Genomic DNA, 24,494 nt, shown 5'->3' with positions numbered 1-24,494 from the left:
CGTGAAACCGAAAAAGTGTGCATATATTATAAAGAAGCATAAGCGATTGCCAACACTTATCCAATAGATTTTTCACTGCTTGCTTAACTGAGTAGTAATACCTAATACTAACTGCATTTGAACCGCTTGTAAAAGAAAGGGCGCCAATTTTATGAAAACTGTTTTTTTGACCGCAAAACATTTTGTGGGGTGATACCAACAAGTTTGTATTTCAATAGGAACAAATCAACGCTGTAAAGCCTAATGATTTCAAAAATCGTTTTGGAATTAGTCATAATAATTAGATTAAGAGTTATAATTAAAAGTGCCAAAAGTGCAATTCTTTTCCAATTACTTTTTTTTATTCATTCAATTTTTTTTTTCTTATTCAGTGGTGTATTATTTTCCAAATAAATTATTTTGGATTCGTGGGAACGTTCTGAATTTCTGGATTACTTTGTTTTTATATCTTATTTTTGAAAGGGAAGAAAATACAAAATAAATTATACTATATATCAAATGTTTTTAATGAAAAAGGTTTTGCGTTTGTGTTTAACAGCAAACAGTTTTTTTTATGTTTCAAATATTATGGATATTTTTAGTTCTCTTAGCGATACTTTCTTAAAGTAGTATACCCACTGAAATTAATACTGTCAATTTAAAAATTTACCAAAGTATTTAAGATATTACTCAATGTTTATATTATTACGTATTCGAATATTATTTAAAAAATTTTAACCAACATGTTAACAAATTTTAAACTACATGATTTTAAATATATTATACTATAATGACTTTCCACACGAGATGATTTTTTCAACTGTATGGACAACAATAAAAATAAAAAAACAGAAATAGAAACAGTAGTATTTTATTGTATATAACGGCACTTGTTAGCATCTTTATGATTTCTCAACGTTTCTCGTACACAGATCGCGTACGCCTTACCGTGTGGGTATTACACATGCCATTAAGGGTTAATACGATTTCAATTATGTCCGGCTTGGATCCACGCGACGTGCCTCTCTGTCAGGTGTGGTAAAATATTAGAAAAACGTACAAGTACATTATAACAACACCTTGCCTACAACAGAATAACTGCTATTACTGGTGTACTAATGTGAAAATTATACGGCAATGCATTGCACTCATACCTATGCTGGAAAACAATTTAGTAAGTCCGTGATGTATCCAAGGCAACATGTGATATTGTCTTTTGATCCACGGCAGATCTCAGTCGTGTGTCACTTAATCACATCTATGATTTCAATTGAGAACTGTTTTCGAGCTTAAAATAGGTTTGGCGCAGTTTTTGTTGTAAAATTAGCAAACCATTGGACTTAGTACGGATATAGTAATTTTTTTTTTTTATAAAACTTTTTACTCAATCGTTTTTTCTTCAATGTTTGATTTGTGTTAAAAACAAAGAACTTGGTGGTTCCGACTAAATCTGACATCTCGAACGCGAGAAGACCAATGCGTTTGAGATTAAAGCCGTAATTTCCACTAAGTTTTTTTTCCCCCAAATTATATTAACACAAGCGAAAATCTGTCGAACGTCGTTCTCAAACTTTTCAAGTACCGGGCATTGCTGGTTAGAAGTTAATTTAGTTTTACAACAACGGGGTTCATCGGAAACATTATCAAAAGAATTCTGTAGAAAAGCTGAATCTGTATCCGTCGAAGTTTAGGCATTCAACGAGATTTCAAGTTGAAGGGCTTCGTGGAGAAACGATAATAGTGAAATGTTCAGTATTGCAATTCAAAGTTTCGCAACTCCACTTGCTTTGGCGTCTTAGGTATTGTAAAAACTCTACTGTGACGTGGATCTTGATCTTTTTCCACAACTCGATTCATAAATCAATTTGTCCGGGAACACACAAAAATATGGTGTACTTGGCTACTTTTTCCGGAAAATTGACTATGATTAAATACATTTCATAAAACAACTACCGCCAGCAGTGGTATTGCAAGTTTATTTTATACTAAAAAAGTATACATTAAAATATGCGTACTTGTGCTAGTAATTTTGTTATAAGTATTGATATAGATGAGAATATAACATGAGGACAAAATTTGTCAGTTTTAAGTGGAATAAAGTCAAAAATGTAACTTTATAATTAGAAACAAGTTAAGTTTTTAAACGATATGCCAACATGTTTCCGGTAATTTACGAGTTACAAATTAAGTTATGAAACTTAGTTTTAATTTGTTGCTCCTAAAATACTTGATAAATTCAGTCTTCATACATTGTAAGCGTTTAAAAAGAAAGCTTGAACTTTCGTTTAACTTCTTCTTAATATTATTTTATTATATTTTGGAAAAAGTAGTAATAAGCCAAAAAAAATGTAATAATTTTCTGAAATACAAATTAGGCTATTAATAAGCTATAAATAAGCGGCTATTACAAATAAAATAATAAATCATAATTCACATAATTGAATAAGTTTTACTTGAACTAAATAAGAAAAAAATGATATATTTCCGAAGAATTTCGTATAAAATTCTTAATTTGAAAAATAAGAAGTAAGAAAAACTAGCTTATATTTTTATAAAATGTATGATCTATTACAACAAAATAGTATAATTTATGTGACTTATACAACCTGTTTAAACTAGTAACATATGTGCTAATTAAAAAAAGCAACTATACAAGTATAATATTAGTATTATGTAATGCAAAAAAGTTTTCCCGCTAGAAAAATATTCTGTATCCAGTTAAACAATTTGTTTGCTTTATTTAATTTTGATGTATTAACAATATTATTTGTTTAATTTTTCCACATCAACACACTCTTCAATGTAATCTGCTACATAGGTTTTTTTTATTGAGAAAATATAGCTACGTTGACATCAAATTTTAATGAAAAAGCTAGCGGTTACTAGGTTTTAAGGATATTCTCGGTTATTTCCCTAGTGTGTTTCCTGTGGGTATTTTTCTAAAGCTAGTCAACTTTATATACACCCCATCCCTCTATTTCAACTATAATATATATCTTTTGTAAGACAAAAAACATTACAAAATGTTCCGATTATTTCCTGTAATTTACTATGTAGTATACTATTTACAATGTAGTCGACTAACTTAACTATTTGACTTATTGATTGTTCTTATTATTATTTACGGTCACTGTAAAGACTTGATGTTAAAAAAAAACATCTAATATATTTTTTTTTTTGTGAATAACTATTGGTTTTTAGTGGTCAATGGATAATTTTAATGCGCACTTGTCTAAGGGTACAGGGAAAAAACCAGGAAAGTCACTTTTTTTTAATCTAAGAAAAACATGTTTAGGTATTGCTAAAATATGTTTGGAATGTTAAAGAAATACGTAAAACTTTTAAAAATGTTGTATATTATTGTTTATAATCGTGCTTAAAAGTAAAGAACAGATTCGTTTTGTATCAAAACGAATTTTATAACAAAAAATTGCCATTTTTAAAAAGTGACTTTGCTGGTTTTTACTCTGTACCCTTCAAATATTAGCGGTCAAGCTATAGGTAATCATATTTCAACAATAAAAAAAAAATGTGTGAGTTACATTTCCACGCGTTTTTTTATTTATACTAAAAAAAACCAAAATATTCTCTTTTCTAATTAGCAATACATTTTTTTTTTAAATAAACTCATTTTTTAAATTTTCAAGTCTATTTTATAGTGTACAAAATACACATATTATTTTGCTGTGTGAGCTTTTTTTTAATGAAGTCTTTATGTAGAGTTATTTTTAATAATAACAACCTTACTGGACCATAACAAAAATATCTATGCGATTTCAAATTAATAATTAAATGATTTCCGACGGTCTTTAGTTAGTAGTTTTACACAATACATGTTTAATTTATTATACACTTTCATGACAATCAGCAGCCATTTATAATAGCAATTACCTGTGTGCAAATGTCACGTTTCCCTGTATCCACTATTAATTTTCATTATTTAATATAATATGCTATAGCTTGATTCTATACTTATACTATTGATATTGGATGTTTACAGGAATGTTTTATTTTTCCCATGATCTATTGAGCATATAGACGTCTGGAATTTACAAAGTTTATGTATTTGGCTGAATTGAATAAGTGTTTAATAAAATGTCAGCTCTCTAGCTTAAAACTTTTAGAAGTTATGACTATTTTTGTTGAAGTCTAATTTACCTTTTGAAATGTTTACGATTTTTAAAATATTTTTATATATATATTAGGCAGCAATAATGAAGTATTGTCTTTAGCTTTAATAATGTTTTGACCAAAAACTGCATTATGTAAATTTTAGACACAAATATGATAAATTATAACAATATTTCGATATTAATATTAATTAAAAATAAAAATATTTAAATAATCAAAAGAAACATATTATTAGAGTATATCAGTAAAAAATATAATTATTTAATTAATATCTCGTAAGAAAATTGTAGTTCCTATTAATAATTTGATGGATTATAAACGACATAAATTGTTTTGTTTAAACTATATAAAAATAGAATAAAATATTTTAACAAAAAAATAAGACAAATACCTTTTTAAAAATTTAACAGTTTAAATTCATAAACAATTTTTATAAAACACGCATGCCCTTATTTTGCATACCCAACACGCCGTATCAGTCTGTTCAAGTTTTAATAACTATTTCCATTTTTATATACTTTTTAATTGACTATTATTGTGCCGATAAATATTCTGAACATCGTTTGTTCGATTAACCATACATTAAGGTTGCTTGGCACCACTTTTATTTCTTGTGAAAATAAATTTATGGAGTGGTGTAGGGTAATTGGATAATATTATCGTATCCAACCGTACCATAACATTGCCTTTGCAATGTTTTTTATCGGTATTTAATATATTTACCGTCTACCGTCTTGAAGCGTTTATTGGAAATTAATTTTATCACTTTCATTTATAGGTAATGATAACTCCTGGATCCTTGCCAACTATAATATGCCCCCCCCCCCTCAACTGCGCTGGTTTTTTTTTTTTTTTTACTGATATTTTACCCAAACCCAGTGTGCCTAAGAGCCCCCACGTAGCCTGAGACGGCCCTGTTTTTTGGTTTTTTTTATTCTAATGTTTTGTTTCTCACGATAAGACGACGTTTTTTTATTCCAGGACATGGTACAGGGACTGTGGACGCTGTCCAGGGGTTCGGTGGACGAGAAACTTCGGTGGGCCTTTAACCTGTACGACCTGGACGGCGATGGGCACATATGTCGGGACGAGATGACCCGAGTGGTGACGGCCGTGTACGAGCTGATGGGTAAATTGGCCGAACCGTGGCTCAGGGACGGGACGGCGGTAGCGGCTCACGTGGACTTTGTGTTCCAGGTGAGTTAGTCGATAAATATCGTCATTTCCTGTATATATTTTCCATCTTAGACTATTTTTTTTTTCTTATACTTTACCGGGCCGGGCCGGCGGCTGAGCTATGCAATGTTGCCATAATCGGTTCCGGCCGGGGTGAACGCCCCGGTTACAAAAAAAAAACTATTGTACAATATAGGCCGAGATAAGGTATTTTTATGCCGCCATAACGACCTCGGACGACGTGATTAAACGCGCGTATACCATAAGCTGTACACATAAGCTTGGAAATTCGCGGTGTCTACCCACGAAAAACAACGGCAAGATGGATGTGTGAGTTTTAGAGGCGGCTCGTCAACCCCAAAACATACTCCACAAAACGTACCTATAATATACACGTCTGTGTCCGAAGTCGACCCCAAAATTCAAGTACTATAATATATTATAGCGAATACCGCAAATGTGATCGGCGAACGTAGTATAGATTAAGTTACCTTATAGGTCTACTTACGTCGTAAGCTGAAACAATGTTTGTATTCGTATTATACCAGGCCGGAAGTCAAATGCATTTTTTTTTTTTAGAAAAATTAATTTTACCCTCAAGAGGTTTTTAAGAAGTTTTGGATAGGCAATATTTGATGAGAAAAAAAGAGGTTTTATTAAATTTCGACCATGTCAATGAATTTACTGGTTAATTTTTATTAGTTTAGAGGTGTTATTTTTAATTTAAATAATTTTTTCTATATGTAAAGTTGTCTTGCGCATAGTATTTTTTATATTATATCTATTTCCCTTGCCGGCCGAGTTTTGTTGACAATCATATGTTTTGTTTCGTGGTTTGAAGTTTGCCCGAGCACCACCTCCTCCTTGTTAGAAATAAACATGTTTCTACTGCACGGTTCAGTTTAGGATAGTTGTTATACCATGTACATTGTGCCAAACTGTTTACACACTCTTGTAAACTCGCACGTGTATTATGACGAACGTGGTTAGGATGGTTTTTCCCATTAATTTGAACGTTTGTCAGTATTATAATTACATAAACTTTGGATGACTCGTCGTCAAGCATGCTCATCGTTCTGTCAATTGTTAATTTCGAACACTAATACGGTTTGTAATTTTTGTAGCATGTTAACATTATTGTTCTAAGTAATTTATGATGTGGTGGCACTAGACGTTTCTGAAAACCCGTATTTTATTTGGAGTTCGGTAAAAATGTCCAAGTACAAAAATGTTCAATGCTTTGAACCCGACTGATTTAATTATGTTACGGATTCGGGTGCTTAAAAAGAAAAACTACTGGTTGTGGTTTTTTCTATTGAAAAAAAGCATGGGTTTCGTTTAGCCCATATATTTGTTTAGGCTGTTTTATTTAATTCGTAAAGTACCAAATTTAATTAAGTAGAGTATATAAAATAAAAAATTTTAATTAATCAAGTAGAATATAAGACAACGAAATATGAATAAATAAAAAATAGTTTGATTATATTTAAATAATACCATCAACAACTTATAAATTAAAATAATACCAATAAATTATAGTTTTAAATAAAATAAACACTTTTGTTCTCTTCAGTTTTCAGTCCCTGAACAAGATGAAGCCTTGAAGGACTAAAAAACGAAACTTGCCGGTTTTTAAAACGCATATTGCATAAAATAATAAAAAATTAGTTATTATAACTAAATAAATTGTAAACTAAATTCTCCTTGAAATATAAAAAAGAATTGATGTCGCCCAAAATATCTTTCTTTTTAGAATACAGGTTTTAGGTTAAAAACTGAATTAATTCGTGTTTTGGGTTTAGCTGGTTTAACTCCATAAAACTCATAACGTTTTTTTAAGGGTTTAGCTAAACGGGTGCAAAGCCTTGAAATAATCTGATTAAGCCAAAACTATCTAATAAACAACCACATAAAGTAACCTAATTAATTTACTTATTAAGTTTTGGAAATTTAGACAAATTTATTTTTGTGGATAAAATATACAGTAAAAAGAATATCAGGTTAATAACAATGTCACTTAAATTGTCCAACTATATCATTACTTTTCTCTGAACTGTCAGTAATTGTGTATTACATTTTTCAAGATGTTGAACTTTTTTTACTTCTACAGAAATGATAGCGACTGTGTAAATATAATAATATAGTGTTGATCGTTATGAAATTTGCTATTGAAATTTGAATCGTTAGATTTATATTGTTCTGAAGATGGGCGGCGCCGCCAAACCGAGATTAGTGCAACTCGGTGATTGTAATCACGGCATTATATTATTATCAACAGGTCAGTCATTACATTCTGTAGACTGCTACGAGAAGGAAGAGTAGGGGAAGGCTCTCGAAGGGGAAATACACTTGAAGAATATGCAACGGATCGTAACTCTATTGCAGCTTATTATGTTTTGCACATTGAGACGTTGCAGATATTGTCAACCGATATTGATATTGTATTGTTGTTGCAAATAATAGTACTACACAGAACGGCAGACAACAGCTATTATAATAGATAAACTTGTTGACAGATTTTTTTACTATATGTACTGTTTGCCGAGTATATATTGCTGAACAAGACCGATGTGCTTTGCTATAAAGATATGTTCAATACACGGTGGTTTAGATTAATCCGTCCGACGAATTTTGCTTTGCTATAGAAGAAAAAGCTGATGACAAAAGCGGCGGTATCGATAATTGGCAGCCCTCGGTGGTTTACAAGTGTGTGTGTAAACGTTGAACAAGCTGACAGCCACGAAAATCCGCTTTTCTTTGTGTGGAAATATCAAAGAGACAAGGTTAGGCATTACACTTTGACACTTCCATCCCGCAGGAAGCACACGCAACCGTTAAGCCGGCCAAGTCTTGTTAACAGCCTTGTAATCTGTTAGTCTCGTTTCGTCAACTAATCTGAAATAATCGTTAAAATAACATTATCAGAGGCCATTAAACTTAAGATCCATATAATATTGCAAATACCAGTAAATAAACTTATTTAATTATTAAAAACGTTTCGCACCAAATAACATTTTTATTTTTAAATAATAATTTAAAAAACAATTACTGCAATAGGCTGTGTAAATGTGGCTATAAAAAACATATATCCACGACTATAGAGCGGTATTGCCGGTATATGGTATTGCTGGCCATATTTCCTTTTAACGTTCAATTTTTTCATTTGTAAAATAAAATGCGTGTTTGTAGTATATTATAATGACGCCAATGAATATTTCAATAAATTACCATTGCATTACAATAAATGTACAGTAAGTTAAAAATATATTTAAGGCGGTGCGTGCAAATTTTTCTTTTATAAATAAATTATGAGGGCTTTTATGTCCATTTCCGGTCACGATAGAACTTTTAAATCGCATCATATCACACTATACGCGTATTGTTCATAATAATTTTGTTTAAATATGCTTTACCATATCGTTAATTATGGTAAAAAAAGTATTTAATACTACTATACGAAAGCAGTAGGTCTCTAGTAAAAATTTTTTTTTTCCAAAGACTTCAGTAGAAGTCCATCGTTCAATGGAATTTGAGGGGCTTTACAACATATTAGTTTAATAAAATATTTGATTGTTGAATGTAACGATTTGCAAGAGTACCTGACTTTAACCAGTCACGTTAAGTGCTTATATTTTTTCATATATTTCATATAGCCATTTATTATATTGTAGTGGAAAATGTGTGCTTTTGATCTCTGGACTTCACAACCATCTAATACGACTCAGGTCGTTAAATACATCAACCAATAAACTAAAAATTTCGTACTTTTACCGCTTAAAATTTAAGAAAACTTGTTTTTTTTGTATTCAAAAAGTGTGCATTGTAGAACATAATATAATATTATAGTACCTATGTAAAATGTTTTAAATGTAGATAAATTTTATAACGTTTGCAGCATGCAACTAAACTCTAAAAAACAGGAAACCCTACATTGTACACAAACGAAGAAAAAAACCCCATTACTTATGCGTTATATGTATAAACCGTATAGGCTATACGGCCACTAACATATTTTTTTTTACTTTGGCACCAAAACATGACATAATATTGGAGAGTAACCAACAACAAGCCCGTCAATATTCTACACATGTCAGATGTTTTTGGTTTTATATTATTATTTTTCCAGAACAAAGCTCCGATTATTATTATATGATACATTTTTCGCAGCGCAAAAATGTATTGTTTTCATATGTTAACTTCCGTGTCGATTGCTCCGTTATTCTCAACACAATAGGTATAGCAATAATATAATATGTTTTTATATATATTCAACACTATTGTATTTAGTTTACACTTTAAAGAAATTAAATTACTATCGCTGTTTTTTATTATATTACATAGTTGAAACCAATACATTTGAAAATATAATTCATAGCGGACATTTTTAAAATGAAATAAAATTAATTTTATAGATATTTACCAAAACAGCAATCTAGGCATATAAAGATACAAATACACAATTATTTACAACAGTAGAAAAAAATATATACTACACCTTGACATTACAAAAGTTTTGAAAAGTTTTCTAGTAAAAAATTTATGAAAAAAAATATCGGTCTTCTTAGACCCAAGACAGCATGTATATTACTTACACTGTACACTTAACTGTTGTAAGCATTTGTGTCGTATTAAAACGCACACACGTTATAATATAATAATCATGCAATTAATTTAATGTAATAATCATGTCATGTAGAATATGTAGCCAGTTAAAATATACCTTGTTATCATAATTGGACATGTTAGTATTGAATCAGAAGGGGTAAGTAGTAACATATTGGATTTTTACCTGCAAAAAAAAAAACCTGGTCATGATAAAGTATATTCAATATTTATATATTGAACGAAAACGGTCGCTTAATTGGGCTGTCATTTGATAATGTTGGGTCCTTTTCAAAGGCATTCACAACAGGCTCGATTTTTAATCATCAGGATTTTACTTTGGGACGAGCATAGGTACAATATTTGGTTTTAGTTTTTTTCTATTGTGTAACAGAAGTCCAATTTGTTTTTAATAAACAATTTGTTGTTTAATTGCCTTTAAAAAAAAAAACTAAAATGAGAGCGAGAGACACATATTGCAGTAATGCGAACTTCTGGTCGACATTTTTCAACGTTATTACCATAGCAGTGGGAAATGTAATTACAGTAGTAATTAATTGGATCTAAACTGAGCAAACTATTTTTAACGAAACAATTCAAGTTTGTCGTAAGACGATTTATATAATTTATTACTCGAGTAGTTGTAAGATAATTATTTGTTAAATCATTATCATTGTTGCAATCAAATCCATCGTAACTTTTGGCTACCAAATCGATTTGGCCACACACGACAGCGGTTAAGTGTTATACTATAATGTGTACGATATCGTTTAGGTATTTAATAACCGTGTGAGAACGTCGTCGTCTTACCTGTGTAATTGAATTTTTTTTTTGCTTTGCTTTATTTTCGCATTACACCAATTTGCCGGTATAATAAATCACACTGTCTCTCTACCGTGTACTAATATTTAATATAATATAAACGTCACAGCGCGTGTGTGTTTGCCTGTGTAATTTTCTGTAGGACTGAAAACCATATATTAGAGTGAGAAACCTCTCTTAACAAAACAACCCTCGAGTCTTGGATAACAGACACAGAGTGTAAAATTCATTCGGAACCATTTTTATTAAAAAAAACTGTTTTAAACAGTAGATTGTGCACACGGCAAGTGTGCCGTGTGCACTTTAATACTGTTAATTCAAAAGAACTTTTTTTTAAAAATGATGCATAACTTTATACCTACTATAATAAAAATAACTTAATGATTAAGCGCAAACCTGAATTTTATATAATAATTTTATTGTAGTGTCGGTAACAACTACTACAAAGTTTTCCAAGACCGTAGATAACGGAGATACGTTAACTTGTAGGGCAGTAGTTAAACTTAATATAATAGGAATATGTTTCGGCTCACATCGTGCGCTGACGGCGGAAAAGGATTGATTGCTGTTAGTGTTATAACTATTTTTGGGGAATAGGAAGAGGGGAGGTCGACTCAAGAGCAGCACGTACACTCGACAACTTAAGCTTTTGGATTTTAGCGGGGAAACGATTTCGTACAGACGCGGAGGAATTCATACCACAACAATATAATACACCTAATATCTGCGCATATTGTACAACGGTTATTGAAAAGAGATTAACATGATTAATTTGAAGTTAGTGGCTAAACAATGTTGTGCGTAGTGTGTGCTATACAAGTGCGGCGACGTCCGTGGTTTTAAACGGGTGAATACCCGACTTACTTTGTAGGAGGAGAAGTTTGGGTTCGTGGGATTTATTTACCAGATACTTTACCGTTATTAGTATACAATAAACTATGTACCTACTGACTACTCTATTTTGAATGGCTGGCGCGTTTGCTTGGACGTGGACAGAATATAATATTATTATTGAGAAAAGTAAAAATAATATATTATTTCGCCTATGATTAAAATTTTCGAGAACACGAGTTTTATAAAAGGGAAGCCGTAGATTGCTGTAAAATAATGGGAACAAGCCAAGAATTTAATTTTAGAAAGGAAAACCCCTTAAGGGCGTGTTCGAGACATGACACTCGGGGTAAGAAGTAATTTAGTATTACTGTAGAGTTATTACACACACAATAGTGTTTTTTTTAGAATGATAAATATGCGAGAAGAACATCAATGTAAAATTTAAGCCACATCAACGGTATTGCGCATGACATCCGATTATATAATTACGCTACTTAAACAATGTCTTCCAATCTATGTTTATTTCTTATCATCGCTACAATAACTTAAATAATGTAATACATTTTTTAATATTTACAATGTTTCCTTCAAAATCTGATTATACCTAAAATTATAATATATATAGTCGGATTATATTAAGCATTAATAGTATAAACCAAACACAACAAATAGTGAAATAATTAAATAATAATATATATTTATTTCGCTGTGTATTAATTTAGGTTATGTCACTTTAATTAAAATAATAAAATAATAATATTATTTTATACCTTATTTCTCACAAAAATAATTTATAAAAAAAAAGTCGGTAAAGTGCGGTCGGATATAGTAGATTGTTGGAGTATATTGGAGCTGGCATGGTCCCAGTTATACAGGTATAATTATAAATAAAAGTGATAAAATAAATAAGCGATAAAAGCATTTTAAAAGCTATAATGTGCTTAAAATTATATTTTGAGTGTTAGAGACGTACGATTAGGGTCGATTTTTTTCCTAAAATTTTACCGGGATGAACTGATAAAAATTTGAGTTGCAAGATTCTAACTTAATAATTATAAAAGTTACAACTTATTTTTCTGTTATCGGTCGAATTTACCTTATTCGTTTTGACCCCGATAAGAAATGTTTTTTTGTCTTTAGGTAGTTCTGTGCCAATGATTTGGCAACGGTTTTTAAGTTCTTATCTCAACAAATTATTTTTAATACAATTTCATGATATGTTGATATATTTTTATACTTTACCGCACGGAATGTACACTAATGTTATTACATTATGTATAATATATATTATCAAAAGCGTAAAAATAGGGGATTATTTTAAAAGTGCCTCTGACATTCAGTCACACATACTACTATGATTTTATGTTCCTCTTGCATAAGTTGTAAAGTTTCATTTGTAAACAATATTTTTACCACACTTTTTACCATTTCACAACTTACTTTTTATTTACTTTTTTTTTTTTTTTACAGAAAATGGATCTGAACCGTGACGGCGTGGTATCGTTCGAAGAGTTCATGGAGAGTTGCAAAAGTGACGAGAACATAACGCGCGCAATGATCTCAATGTAATCGCGAACCTTTGCAAATATACAGCTGTAGTTGTCGATTAGTGTTTGGTTGGCCAAATTTTCGAAGAAGAATCGTTACCGTAAGACCAATAAAACAAACAACAAATAATTCTATACCATCCAATGACGTCCCGATCAGATTTATTGGTTTTTTATTATATGTTTTTGTACACAAACCGATTTTGACATCCCTCGACGATTTATTCTATTATTATTGAAATATGTGTTTTTTATTACATTTAAAACGAAATCGCTTTATCCTTAAACGCGTTAAACCGACAAAATTGACGTTTCAATACGTACCATTGTGTTTTGCCTCCAATAAAAAAAAAAAAAATATCCTGAACAGTTACAACATATTATTCTAGACTATATACATTGTATATGTCCCTAAAGTCCCGTGACACGGGTATATGGTGATAGTGTAATTTGGAAAAAATGTATCCCTCCAAATTGTTCTTTGGCCAGAAATTCGCCCAAAAATACATATTTGTTTCTTCTCGATTCAGATGTCACGGCACTTTAAAGTCTCGCTGTTTTAGTTTCATATTTTAATTTCTCAAGTAGAACGTTATTTTTAAGTATGAAAGACAAGACGTATCTATTTATACAGCGCGGTGGTACAGGGTACAAGTAAAAAAAAAAACAAAAATTGTCGATATTCATTGTTCTAGCACCTTATCGACGATTTTATTTCAATAATATAATATTTTGTTTTTTATTTTATTATTTCAATTTAAAACTAGTAATTTTTTTGTTAAATACAAAAAAGGACCATTAATAAAACATATAAATTAACGTCCCAATCATCATATTGTTATAAAATATTTTAAGTCGATTTTTATATAATAATCGTATTTAATGATATAGATTGTTATGTTGAGTTATGTTTAATCAATTATTTTATATTACATATTATGCATAATATTGATCGTTTCCAGTAGTAGAGTTAGAGCCAGGATTTATAACATCTTTTTATCCATTAAGTATGTGTAATACCACATAAGAATCAGATTTATTTTAGAAATGTTTTTACTGCAGTGAGAATATAAGATAATTAAAAAAAAAAAAAAAATACTTTGCATTCCTGGAACAAGACTGCCAGTGGCTCTACCTATATACACTACAATAATAATAATATTATTTTATAAAGCAACTGAGAAATTATTATATGTCCATAAGGCTTTAAAATTATCAAGAAAAAACAACTCGAGCCGTAACATTTTATAAATATGAATTTATAAAAAAAAATGCAATTCTAATACAATAAAAAAAAAATTGAATTATAATTATAATTGAAAAAATTTCTACAATATTCAACCAACATTTCATAAGTATAATTTGTAACCATTGAAACTCTGCTTCAATCAATGTAACATGTTAAAAAAAACCATTTTAATTTTTAACAATATTTTTATAACAATGAATTTTTATCAAAATTTTTTTTAAAATATTTTGAAACAATTTTTTTTGATGCGCGTTTATGATTTAAGTGTGAGTAATTATTCTAATTGAAGGTCAAAAAAATTAGGTAAAATCTTTTTTTTTCCAGATGCAACAATAAAATATTTTAGTTTCGATACGAAGCTAAAATAAGTTATATTATTTATAGTTAATTATAATAATACATATATTATATTATACAGTTGTCTCGTCACATTAATGTTATATTGTAAGATAAAAAAAAAGTAAGTACGACATGTAAATATTGCGTCTCTAAAAAATATTGCATTTTGTTCATGTTGTTTTTGTTAGGCAATATTAGTTATTATATATATATATATATATATTATATTATTATAAAATAATAACATAATACACTATACTACAAATAATACTATATCTTATGTTAGTTTCTTGTAACGGAAACAAAGAATTAATATACTATAATACATGTATAAGAACTATTTGGTTTTGAAGGAATTTCAATCGGTTCTCTCCCTCAATTAGTTCAAAATGGATAAGAAAAAAGGTTCTTATAGTTCCATAATTTTGATGTTAACGCTCGTTAATATAATAAATATTGGTTCTTATGATTTTTTTTTTTTATAAAATAATGGTTAACATTTTTTTTTTTAATTTAATTTTAAGTGATATTATGTTTGTTTTGATGCCGCCACAGCTAGTGTGACAAGTGTTAGCCACTTGCAAGTGCATACTTTTTGGCGGTTATTTTTCATCAATTTTGAACCAATTTTCAGTTTTACTAATACAAATTCTTTATCAAATCAAATAAAATAACTAGAGTATACATGTGGTGATCAAATATAGCTAATAAAAAAAATAGATTCGATTGACGCCGAGATGACATAATTCAGTTAACTAAGCTGAGGTAATAACTGTTGCTAATTTACATACAATCATGGTAAAAATTGATAAATCACCTTTTGTTGTTTTTTCTTTACACCCCAAATCCTTTTGCTATGTCCAAAACTCATTTGTATAATATGATCACATAAAAAACCTATAAAATGACCGATCACAAACGCATGTACAAGCTCATCCTGGGTCAAATCACCTGTTGTACCATGAGAAAAAAAAACTAATGTGTTGATTATTATTAAAATTTGCTAGCGTATAATAAGATAACTGATTATTATACTAAAATAATGTATAAATGTATTTATAATAATATTATATCAAATAATTAATTCACGCTATTTATGCAGGTTTACTTAATTATTATAATATGATATCTATTCATTAATGTTAATTTCATAAAAAAAAATGTATTTAAAACATATAATATTTATTACATAATGAGTGTAAGTTATCTATTAATATATTATGTGATGTAATATATATATATATATATATACACATTAAATTATGGATGTCCATTATAATAAACTAAAAAAAAAATGTTTGGATATTGTTAAACTAAACAGCTGTTTGTGTTGAATTTTATGAAATAAATTATTATCAATCCAAATGGTTTGAATATTCGTTTGTTGTATAAAAAAATGTCCCAGGTCTGAATACATCTACAACACAAACGTGTGTGTGTAGAGTCAACGCGTTCATTTGTTTTGTTTTGTTCTATTGGTCTGCTTAGGCAGCACTATTATTGTGCTTAGAAACGATTAGTTTCAATTAAGGTAACTGGCAAAATTATAAAAATCTCTTTACATTTTGATAACCCTCAACGTATAATTATATGTATAATATATAATGTATTACTGTTGTTCTCTGTCTCATGACCCATATAATAATAACAATTGGATATTACTTTTCGGTTTTCCATTTTAGCACAACCGCTTCTACCGTCGATTTCTTGTACTCTTCCCATTTTTTGGAAACGACAAATTTGCGAAATGACTCTCGGACGGTGAGTGCACTTGAATCTAACGAACACGCCGTTCGTCCCCACACGTTAGCCGTATTGTGTTTGGCCAAAAAAGCAAACGGCACCAGAAGGTACTTAACTTCGGTTATGCTCAACACCAATCGACCGCCTTCGGACCGTTCACCTACAATACTCAAATAACAGTAATCACTATACTTTGTTTGCGAGCCCGGTCCTTTCTCAGTGACATTACTTCATGTCGGCTGTTACCTATGCAAAACACCGATCCAGGCCGAAGTTCTGAAGTCTTAACATAGACCGTTTGACATTGCGGTCCGTCTCTTTCGCCAACATCCTGGACCAGAGCATAGCGGTCGTGACCGGCCACCAAACGTTTTCGCACTCGCAACCGCTGCACACCCAAGCACTGGCCTTCGAGCAAGAAGTAAGCATCACCTGGCACCAAACTGAAGTCTCGGTCTTCGTCTGTAACCGTCATAGGTGTTATCATAGGTGGATTGGTTGCAATCGCTTGGATTAGTGATAGAGCCTTAGTTTAGGTAGGTAATATTAGGTTAGATTACAATGAAGTATCATCTACAAAAAAGCCAGTACAATTCCTATCTAGGAAAAAGAGTTTTTGATATTTATTTTGTATATCGACCGATTGATAATACTATGCCTTAGGTATATACGGTATTCCATTCAATGAAGAAATAACTTCATACAAAATAAACGTTTTATCATAATATAGTGATTTAAATTTTTTGAAAACGTAGCATTCAAGGAATTTACTAAAGAAAGGTTTTCACACCTTAAGTCCTAAAACTACACTCGAACATTGTTGAATAGAATTATGTAGTTATCTTGCTCATAAATCGAATTTGATGAATGATTCAAATTTGTGATGTTGTCACACGATGTGAACACCAACGCTGTGTCCAAATGTCACCATACAAATAGCATTACTCCAATATGTTAGGTTGCGCTATTCAACTATAATATATCATTTTTTTTTTAATATTTCTTATATAATATTATGTGTCTCGGTTTCGTGAGGGTTCATTTACAAGTAGGAAAGGTTTCATGTTTATAAGAATTGAAGTTTGGTTAAATTGTATTTAGTTTATTAATACCGTAAAGCTTTAACTAAACAATGCTACTAACCTAATGCATGTAAATAAATAAAACTTTTTACTTAATACGAATTCGTGAGTAAATATTATAACATGATAATAATAAACAATACAGTACAACCGATTCCTTGATGTTCACTCTACAAAATATTTATTATTTAATGGTAGTTTTCGAACTTTTGTTCACCCATTAACTACCAAACTTTCGGTGTTACAATAATAATTATGCATTGAACAGCGAATTTGCTTATATACCTACCGTTTGTAGTCAGTAATTATTTTTAATTACAGAATTACCTGGAAGTGTTCGAATTCCAAACTCCGGCAACATATAATATATATGTATATATGTGTGTGTGTGTTATTTCGAATAATAAATTAGACAGTATTAATTGAAGACTTAGATAAGTTATTATACAGGTTCCGTACTTTAATTGCATTGTGTATAAGCCTTTGTCATGTATTGACTGTTAAGTAATATGGCAATGCAAATCGAGTGGTTTAAGGAAAATTAATAAAATCAATTACCGTTTATTTGTTTAACAAAATAGTTTAAATTTACTCAAAAATACAAATAAACTGTAATTTTTGTTGGTTTAAAATAACTGATAAATGATAATATTTACTTTTAAACTAAAATTATTACTATATTGGATAGTATGTTAATATATTATTAGAATATCATATAAAAACATAAAATATAAATACATAATGTACAACTTTAAGAGCTTTTCAGTATTGAGTAATACACTGATTAGATAAATAAAAAAAGATATTTAAAATCAACAATACGTTTTAAAAATACAAATTGGTAGTTTGTTTTCTTTCTCAGTGCTTTTATCTGCGATTTTCTTTCTGAACGCTAATAATATGTGACGCTATTGATTTATTTATACTACACACTCTGTTTGTAAAATAAGTGTAGTTTGTAAAAATAAAAATAATACAAAACAAAAAAGCTGTACAATCATTAAAATCAAGCCAATATCAATATAATACATTTTTTTTTAAATGATAATCCTAAAAATTCCAATTTAAAAATGAGTATTGAGTGTCAACAAATCCATTTTATATATCTGAATTCCTAGTACCTATACAGCAAACAAACTAGTATCAATGTCAACTATAGAACTATAGAAGCTTTTGAACAGCCATAGGGTTATACATAAAATTAATATTATAATATTAAGTAGAAAATAATGGGTATAAAATATTTTAAGCATAATAATTTTTATATATTATTTATAATATTTGGAATATTTTTTTTTTTTGTATTTCAATATAAATTAATTTCATACTGTTATACCAGTTTTTTATCCACGTTTGCTGTGCTTTTATATAATTTTGTTTTAACTGACATTGTATTTAAGATTAAATTATAGCAAGAGTCCAGATAAAGTTCGGGATAAAAATCAAATTTTACTCGCTAACTAAAAAAACAAAATAGTTTTTCCGCTACACTAAATTTGTTTGTCAGAATTAAACAATCGTTTAACACATTTAAAACAATTTTTTTTTTGATAAATATTGTTGTCTGATATGAAATTCTCATTTGTTCTGAAGATAGCAGGGTGAAGGTGGTTACCGTAAACGAACGAGAGAAATGTAATTGCTTTTTTTTTTATATAGAAAGGACGTTTGTATTTTGTTTAATTATGTAGTTGGTATGCTTAAAATTATTTTATTAATTAGTTTACACAAATAAATTGGTTGGTAAATTTGGTTGGTTATCTTAACGTCAAAACATTCGGTTGCATAATCGAATGAGGGTTTGTACCTATTATTTTTCACCGACAATGCACAATCCGCGCGATGGGACTTCAATCAAATTAACTAGCTATACGTTGTGTAATATGTTTTCATTGTTACAAATCGACCGTTCAATTTGTGGTGTTGCGGAATGCGGGTGTTTTGTACAGCGATCATTTTGAGTTAATACCTACTTATCTAATTGCTATGTATACATTTAGTAGTATACATGTACACTCACAAAAATATAGTAGATACATACACCTACAAGCTCGGTACCCGTACTATGCGCTATTTACAGTAATGTTATCTCGGATGTTATTAATTGGTTTTAAGTTTAATTCTATCGAAACTTCGTGGTACCGTATGGTGTGCTGTATAATTGTTAATGGGTACAAACTATATTACAGTGCGCGTGGCTAATATTTAGATGTATACTACTGTGGAAAACTTGAATGTATTTTGCAGCTTACAAGTAGCCAATGATTTATACTTGTACAATTTTAATAATTTATCGCAAATCATGGTCAATTTAAATTTGAAATAATTCAAAGTTTAACGCCTGAGACTACGAATACGCTTTGCTGTATTTTTTATACTTTTATTATTACTAATAGATAATAATCTTATATAATAGTATATAATAAATACCTACATATATAATTGTTCAATTACAACGATTTAGACTTAAGAGTGATGTATCGTTATGTCCCTAAAAAATTCTTCGTGAGTTAAATTGTGCTCAATTTACTGATACTTGAGACCAGATATACAGGGTGGGGCAAAAGATATGCATCGGTTTTGAAGAGCTGTATAAAAAAAACTATTCAACTTAGAAAAATGAAGTTTATATTGTTCGATTCAGTAGACAATCTAGTTTCGTACATCAAGTTTTAAATTTTACACCACTAAAATAGTGACCATGAGCGCGCGAACCTCCCCACGTCTCCCCTCAGAGAGATCGGGCGCTCGGGGACCATTTGTTTCAATTTCAGACCTGCGCGCTCACCAGATTTGACTATTTTCGTCTTTTTTCTTTGGGGATACCTAAAGGAAAAAGTTTTTAAACATCGTCCACACAACCTGGAAGAACTTAAGAAGAGAATTAGGGAGGAAATAATGGCTATACCCATCCGAATGTGCCGACAAGCGGTTGAAAACTTCAGAAATCGCCTTCAGAGTGCATCGTTGCTGACGGTCGCCATTTTAGTGATGTAATCTTTAAAACGTTATGTAAAAAACTAAATTATCTACTGAATCGAACAATATAAATCTCATTTCTCTAAGTTGAATAGTTTTTTTTATACAGCCCTTCAAAACCGATGCATATCTTTTGCCCCACCCTGTACATAACAACACAACCACGTCCGTTTATCTTGTATAATGACCGTAGTAGAAATTTGGGATTCCAGCTAAAAGCGAACAAGCACAACGACCCATCGACCGGATTTTGTGGGAAACCTACCCGAGTGATTTTTTTATAATTAGAAATTATAAAAATTCGGGGTCCTTTTTTTTTTTTTTTGCTGTTCCCGGTAGACGTCCCGGTGGACCAATCTGCTTAACTTCCCAGCAGGACACGACGGCCACTTTGGTTGGTGTGGTTCAGCCTTGCCCGAAGATCCTACACACAGCTTACGGTCGTTATTTATTGGCCGTCTCGGTTTGCCCCGGTGCTTTATTACAAGCGACCACTGTTGTTTTGTATTTTTAAGCGGTTTCGGAAAATTGTTATTTATTTATTCGTCAATCCGTCCTCCCGCGCAATCCCTGATAACACTCCTCGCTGCCTAAAACGGTCCTGGTGAACAAAACAGTTTTGATTTGTATGCAATAGTAATTTACTCAGAAATGTAATACAAACGCAGTTGTAATTTAAGTCAGTAAAAGAGTTCCGCCACTGGACGGTCTCTTCATGAGACTATTTTCAAAGTAATATATTTTATAACGTATTATTGTTTTATCACAAATACTTATTTTATACTTTATACAGACTGTATAAAAGTCGAGTAATGTCCAGTGACGGATAAACGAATAGAACGTGTACGTGCCGAGTTGGAAGGGGTAATTTTGACACGACGACTGAAAAAATAAACACACTTGACCCTTTTCCCGTCGACCTAAGGATTTGCTTTGTTTTATTGCGGATTTTTACGATTTCAGCCTGTATATCTGTACACGGATCTTAGGCGAGTCATTTTTAATTCTAAGGAAAAAATTTTAATCCGGATCATTTTACTCTTATTATTACTACTGTTTTACTAGGATCGGTAAACGCGTGTATTGTATATTATATTATTATTATAATTATTATAGCTTCTACGGTATATGTGATAAATGGTTTAGTTAAAAGCAAAGAAATTTAACACCGCTTCGTTATTTAAGTATATCCGATTGTAATCGGCCGAAGGAGAGCCGAAAATATTAATTATATTATCCAAAGTCGGCTTTCTACAAAATTAGGAATTCTAGACATTTTTTTTGGAATTACTTCATACCTAATTGATGTAATAATAAAAACGTTGATGAAATAAATAAGACATAATGAAAACTTTTTACATTTAAAAAGTAAATAAAATTAATAACGACTATGCTTTGAACAACTTAGTTTTAGTTTTGACCAAGATATTATCAACCAAACTATTTTTCAACAGCAATATTGTTAGCGATAAGAAACCTTCTAAGATAATAATAGTAATAATATAAGTACTTCAATTATTGCACTCGGTGTAATGAACACCTCATAAAATACGTTCACAAAAATATTATAAGAAAACAAAATACACCCTGATGGGTTATCGGAAAAAAGATTCTACTAGGTTGAACGCCCTCTCGCTATGCAGCCTTAAAAATGATTTATGGTAGAAACAACGCGAGTCACCAGGGTGACAAATTGTCTTTTGGAAGATACCTGATAAAACGAAAATATTTTTCTCCCAAATTAATCTTCATTACTTTGTGTTCTGTTTATAAAACATTAAAAGAGCGAACACTAGAGATAAAAGTATGCTGTTAAAATAGGTACACTCTTTGTGAAATTATGAACAACCTATGTAATACATTATAAAGGCGCAATGATTAATTGTTTTACCTACCCTTGATTTAACACAATAATTTTTGAAACGGGTGAGTTTTACAATTACTAAGTACCTTTGTGAATACTTCACGTTTACAATAACCGTTACACAAAATAAGTGTACATGAACATTAAGTATGTATATTATTAATATATACGTGTATATATATCCTTATAAGGTAACAGTCCACATTCTCGTTTAACCGAATAAATAATATTAATTGATGCTAAAAAGTTATAAAAAATATATATATATTAGTGCCTGTGATTTTAAACGTGTAATTAAAATACACGTATATTTAAAAAAATTTATTTTGTCAAAAATTTTAGTTTGAGTTAACGTATTTACCCAGTTATACTTGTGTTTGAGTTCGTATAATTAAATAAACGTGATATTAAACGTAAAACTAAAATTAATAACAAAAATAATTTTTTTTGAATACACGTGTATTTATAATTACACGTGTATATACACGTGCATGTTAATTACACGGGATCCACGTCACGTGTAATCGAATACACATGTAATAGGGACCTCTAATATATATATATAATTAAAGAAATTAATAATAGTTTACAGTATTGATATTAAAATATACAGTCATAATAACTGCATATTAAATATGTACTATATTTTTAACACATATTCTCTAATTTCTATATGATAATTTAAATTTAAATTTTTAATTTCTCGGCCGAAGTCCTTAATAATTTTAAAAAAAATCTATTTTACAAATTTTTATATTCCAACTCTCATTGCATAGCTCTACCAGATGTTATCGTTCTAGTCAAATGTTAACTTGATTTATGTAACCTACCTTTCGACTATATTTTTCATAAAAAAAAATATTTGAACCGCTTACTGCATAACTTAACACTTTCTGTGGTATATGTACTCAATCAATAATTTTCCTACTGTTACTATCCAATGAAATGTTATACATAGTTAATGAAAAAATAAATTCGAATTATCTGGTGTTCTGAAATCCGGATAGTTATATCACTAGGCCTTCTTTAAAAATAATAAACGTTACACCTTGTCGTATAGCATGACTAAACGTTGACAACTCTTTGTAAGAAAAATTTCCAAATCAACCTTTTAGCTTTGATAACCGAGAAGGTTTGGTTTTTTTTTTTACCTAGGTACACGCTTTGCGTTTCTTTCTAAAAACTAATACATTTTTAATACATTACTGACAAGACATTTTTAAAAACCTATTCTACACGGATATAATATGTCAAAGTATTTTATAATGACACATACATATTATGTTCATGTCAAAAGTTCCGAATACGCCATATGGCCGACATGCGGGTGTAAAATAAACAAATAACTTTGTAAAAAATGTACTCATATTAGTATAAGCTAGTATTTTGTTGTATAGTAATAACGGTATAATGCCTACCATAGACGACACATTCGGCAGGATAGCGTTTGACGGAAGAAGTTTTGGAGCACTCCCGTTTCTCGACGTCCGTTAGCTCCGCAAGAGGCCGGATACCGTTTATGGCATCTGCTACTTCCATCAGTTGCCTTTGAACAGAAGCCATTAAAGCGCAATCTAGCTGATCTGCCGGCTTGCCCATCACACGTTCCACGGCGTGTCTGAACGCCTCCATGGCTATCGCCGGGCTTAAACAACACACCGAATGGTCAGCGGTTACACTATCGTAAGGCCCTTGATCATGATGATGACAACCGTTTGAATAATGAAATGCTTGGTCGTGTAGACCGCCGCCCCGGGTTTGATCGATAACAATAAAGGCACCATAGATACCACCACGAGTCCTCGGTATACAGAGTAACAAAAGTAAATTTTTTTTTTTTTTTGAAATACTAACAAACTGCCGTTTTATAACGGTTGATGCTGTTATACACTGGAAATTATGATTTAAACTAGAACCCTTATCCGTTCCCCGGTGGAAGGAATGTCAAATGTCTCCAAGCACAACCAATTGTGGCTAGATGAAGTATGCTGTATGAAATTTCATCAGTTGGCATTTGGGAAGAAAGCAGCCGTTTCATCGGCAAGCCGGAAGATAATTTAGCTAGTACTAACGACACAATCGTTTGTGCTAAGAGAAATTTGAAATTCCTTCACTGGAGGAGACGTTGGAATGGAATCTGAAATCAA

The 24,494-nt window shown here is 30.4% G+C and overlaps 2 protein-coding genes across 4 annotated transcripts in view; one reads left to right on the top strand and one right to left on the bottom strand.

The window, feature by feature from the left end:
- LOC126833316 (Kv channel-interacting protein 4) overlaps positions 1-13,469 on the top strand; it is a 62,347-nt gene extending 48,878 nt beyond the window's left edge. For all 3 annotated transcript variants that reach the window (XM_050564577.1, XM_050564575.1, XM_050564576.1), the window contains 2 exons: positions 5,092-5,307; positions 13,015-13,469. In XM_050564577.1, the coding sequence (XP_050420534.1) occupies positions 5,092-5,307; positions 13,015-13,113 (315 nt within the window). In that variant the 3' untranslated portion in view covers positions 13,114-13,469. The remainder of the gene's footprint in view (positions 1-5,091; positions 5,308-13,014) is intronic.
- A 2,868-nt stretch (positions 13,470-16,337) lies between these two features.
- Positions 16,338-23,979, bottom strand: LOC126833868 (uncharacterized). Its single transcript, XM_050565427.1, has 3 exons — positions 23,766-23,979; positions 16,669-16,884; positions 16,338-16,582 (listed from the first exon to the last, which is right to left on the bottom strand). Exons 1-3 carry the CDS (start codon positions 23,977-23,979, stop codon positions 16,338-16,340), a joined length of 675 nt encoding a protein of 224 aa, XP_050421384.1.
- Positions 23,980-24,494: the final 515 nt, after the last annotated feature.

This window comes from Adelges cooleyi, unplaced genomic scaffold, assembly GCF_023614345.1.
Source record: "Adelges cooleyi isolate 19-005CV unplaced genomic scaffold, UGA_ACOO_1.1 ACOO_flye_CR_arks_rails_tigmint_CR_PRNA_2, whole genome shotgun sequence".
In the NCBI taxonomy this organism is placed as follows: Eukaryota; Metazoa; Arthropoda; class Insecta; order Hemiptera; family Adelgidae; genus Adelges; species Adelges cooleyi.
This window is presented reverse-complemented; position numbering and strand designations above follow the sequence as displayed.

Excerpts from the sequence above, each read along its gene's own strand:
- LOC126833868 (XM_050565427.1), bottom strand. The coding sequence starts at position 23,979 with ATGGAGGCGTTCAGACACGCCGTGGAACGTGTGATGGGCAAGCCGGCA. Across the intron at positions 16,885-23,765 it reads TGCCGAATGTGTCGTCTATG|ACGAAGACCGAGACTTCAGT; the intron begins GTAGGCATTATA and ends TGACGGTTACAG. Across the intron at positions 16,583-16,668 it reads TGGATCGGTGTTTTGCATAG|GTGAACGGTCCGAAGGCGGT; the intron begins GTAACAGCCGAC and ends TGAGTATTGTAG.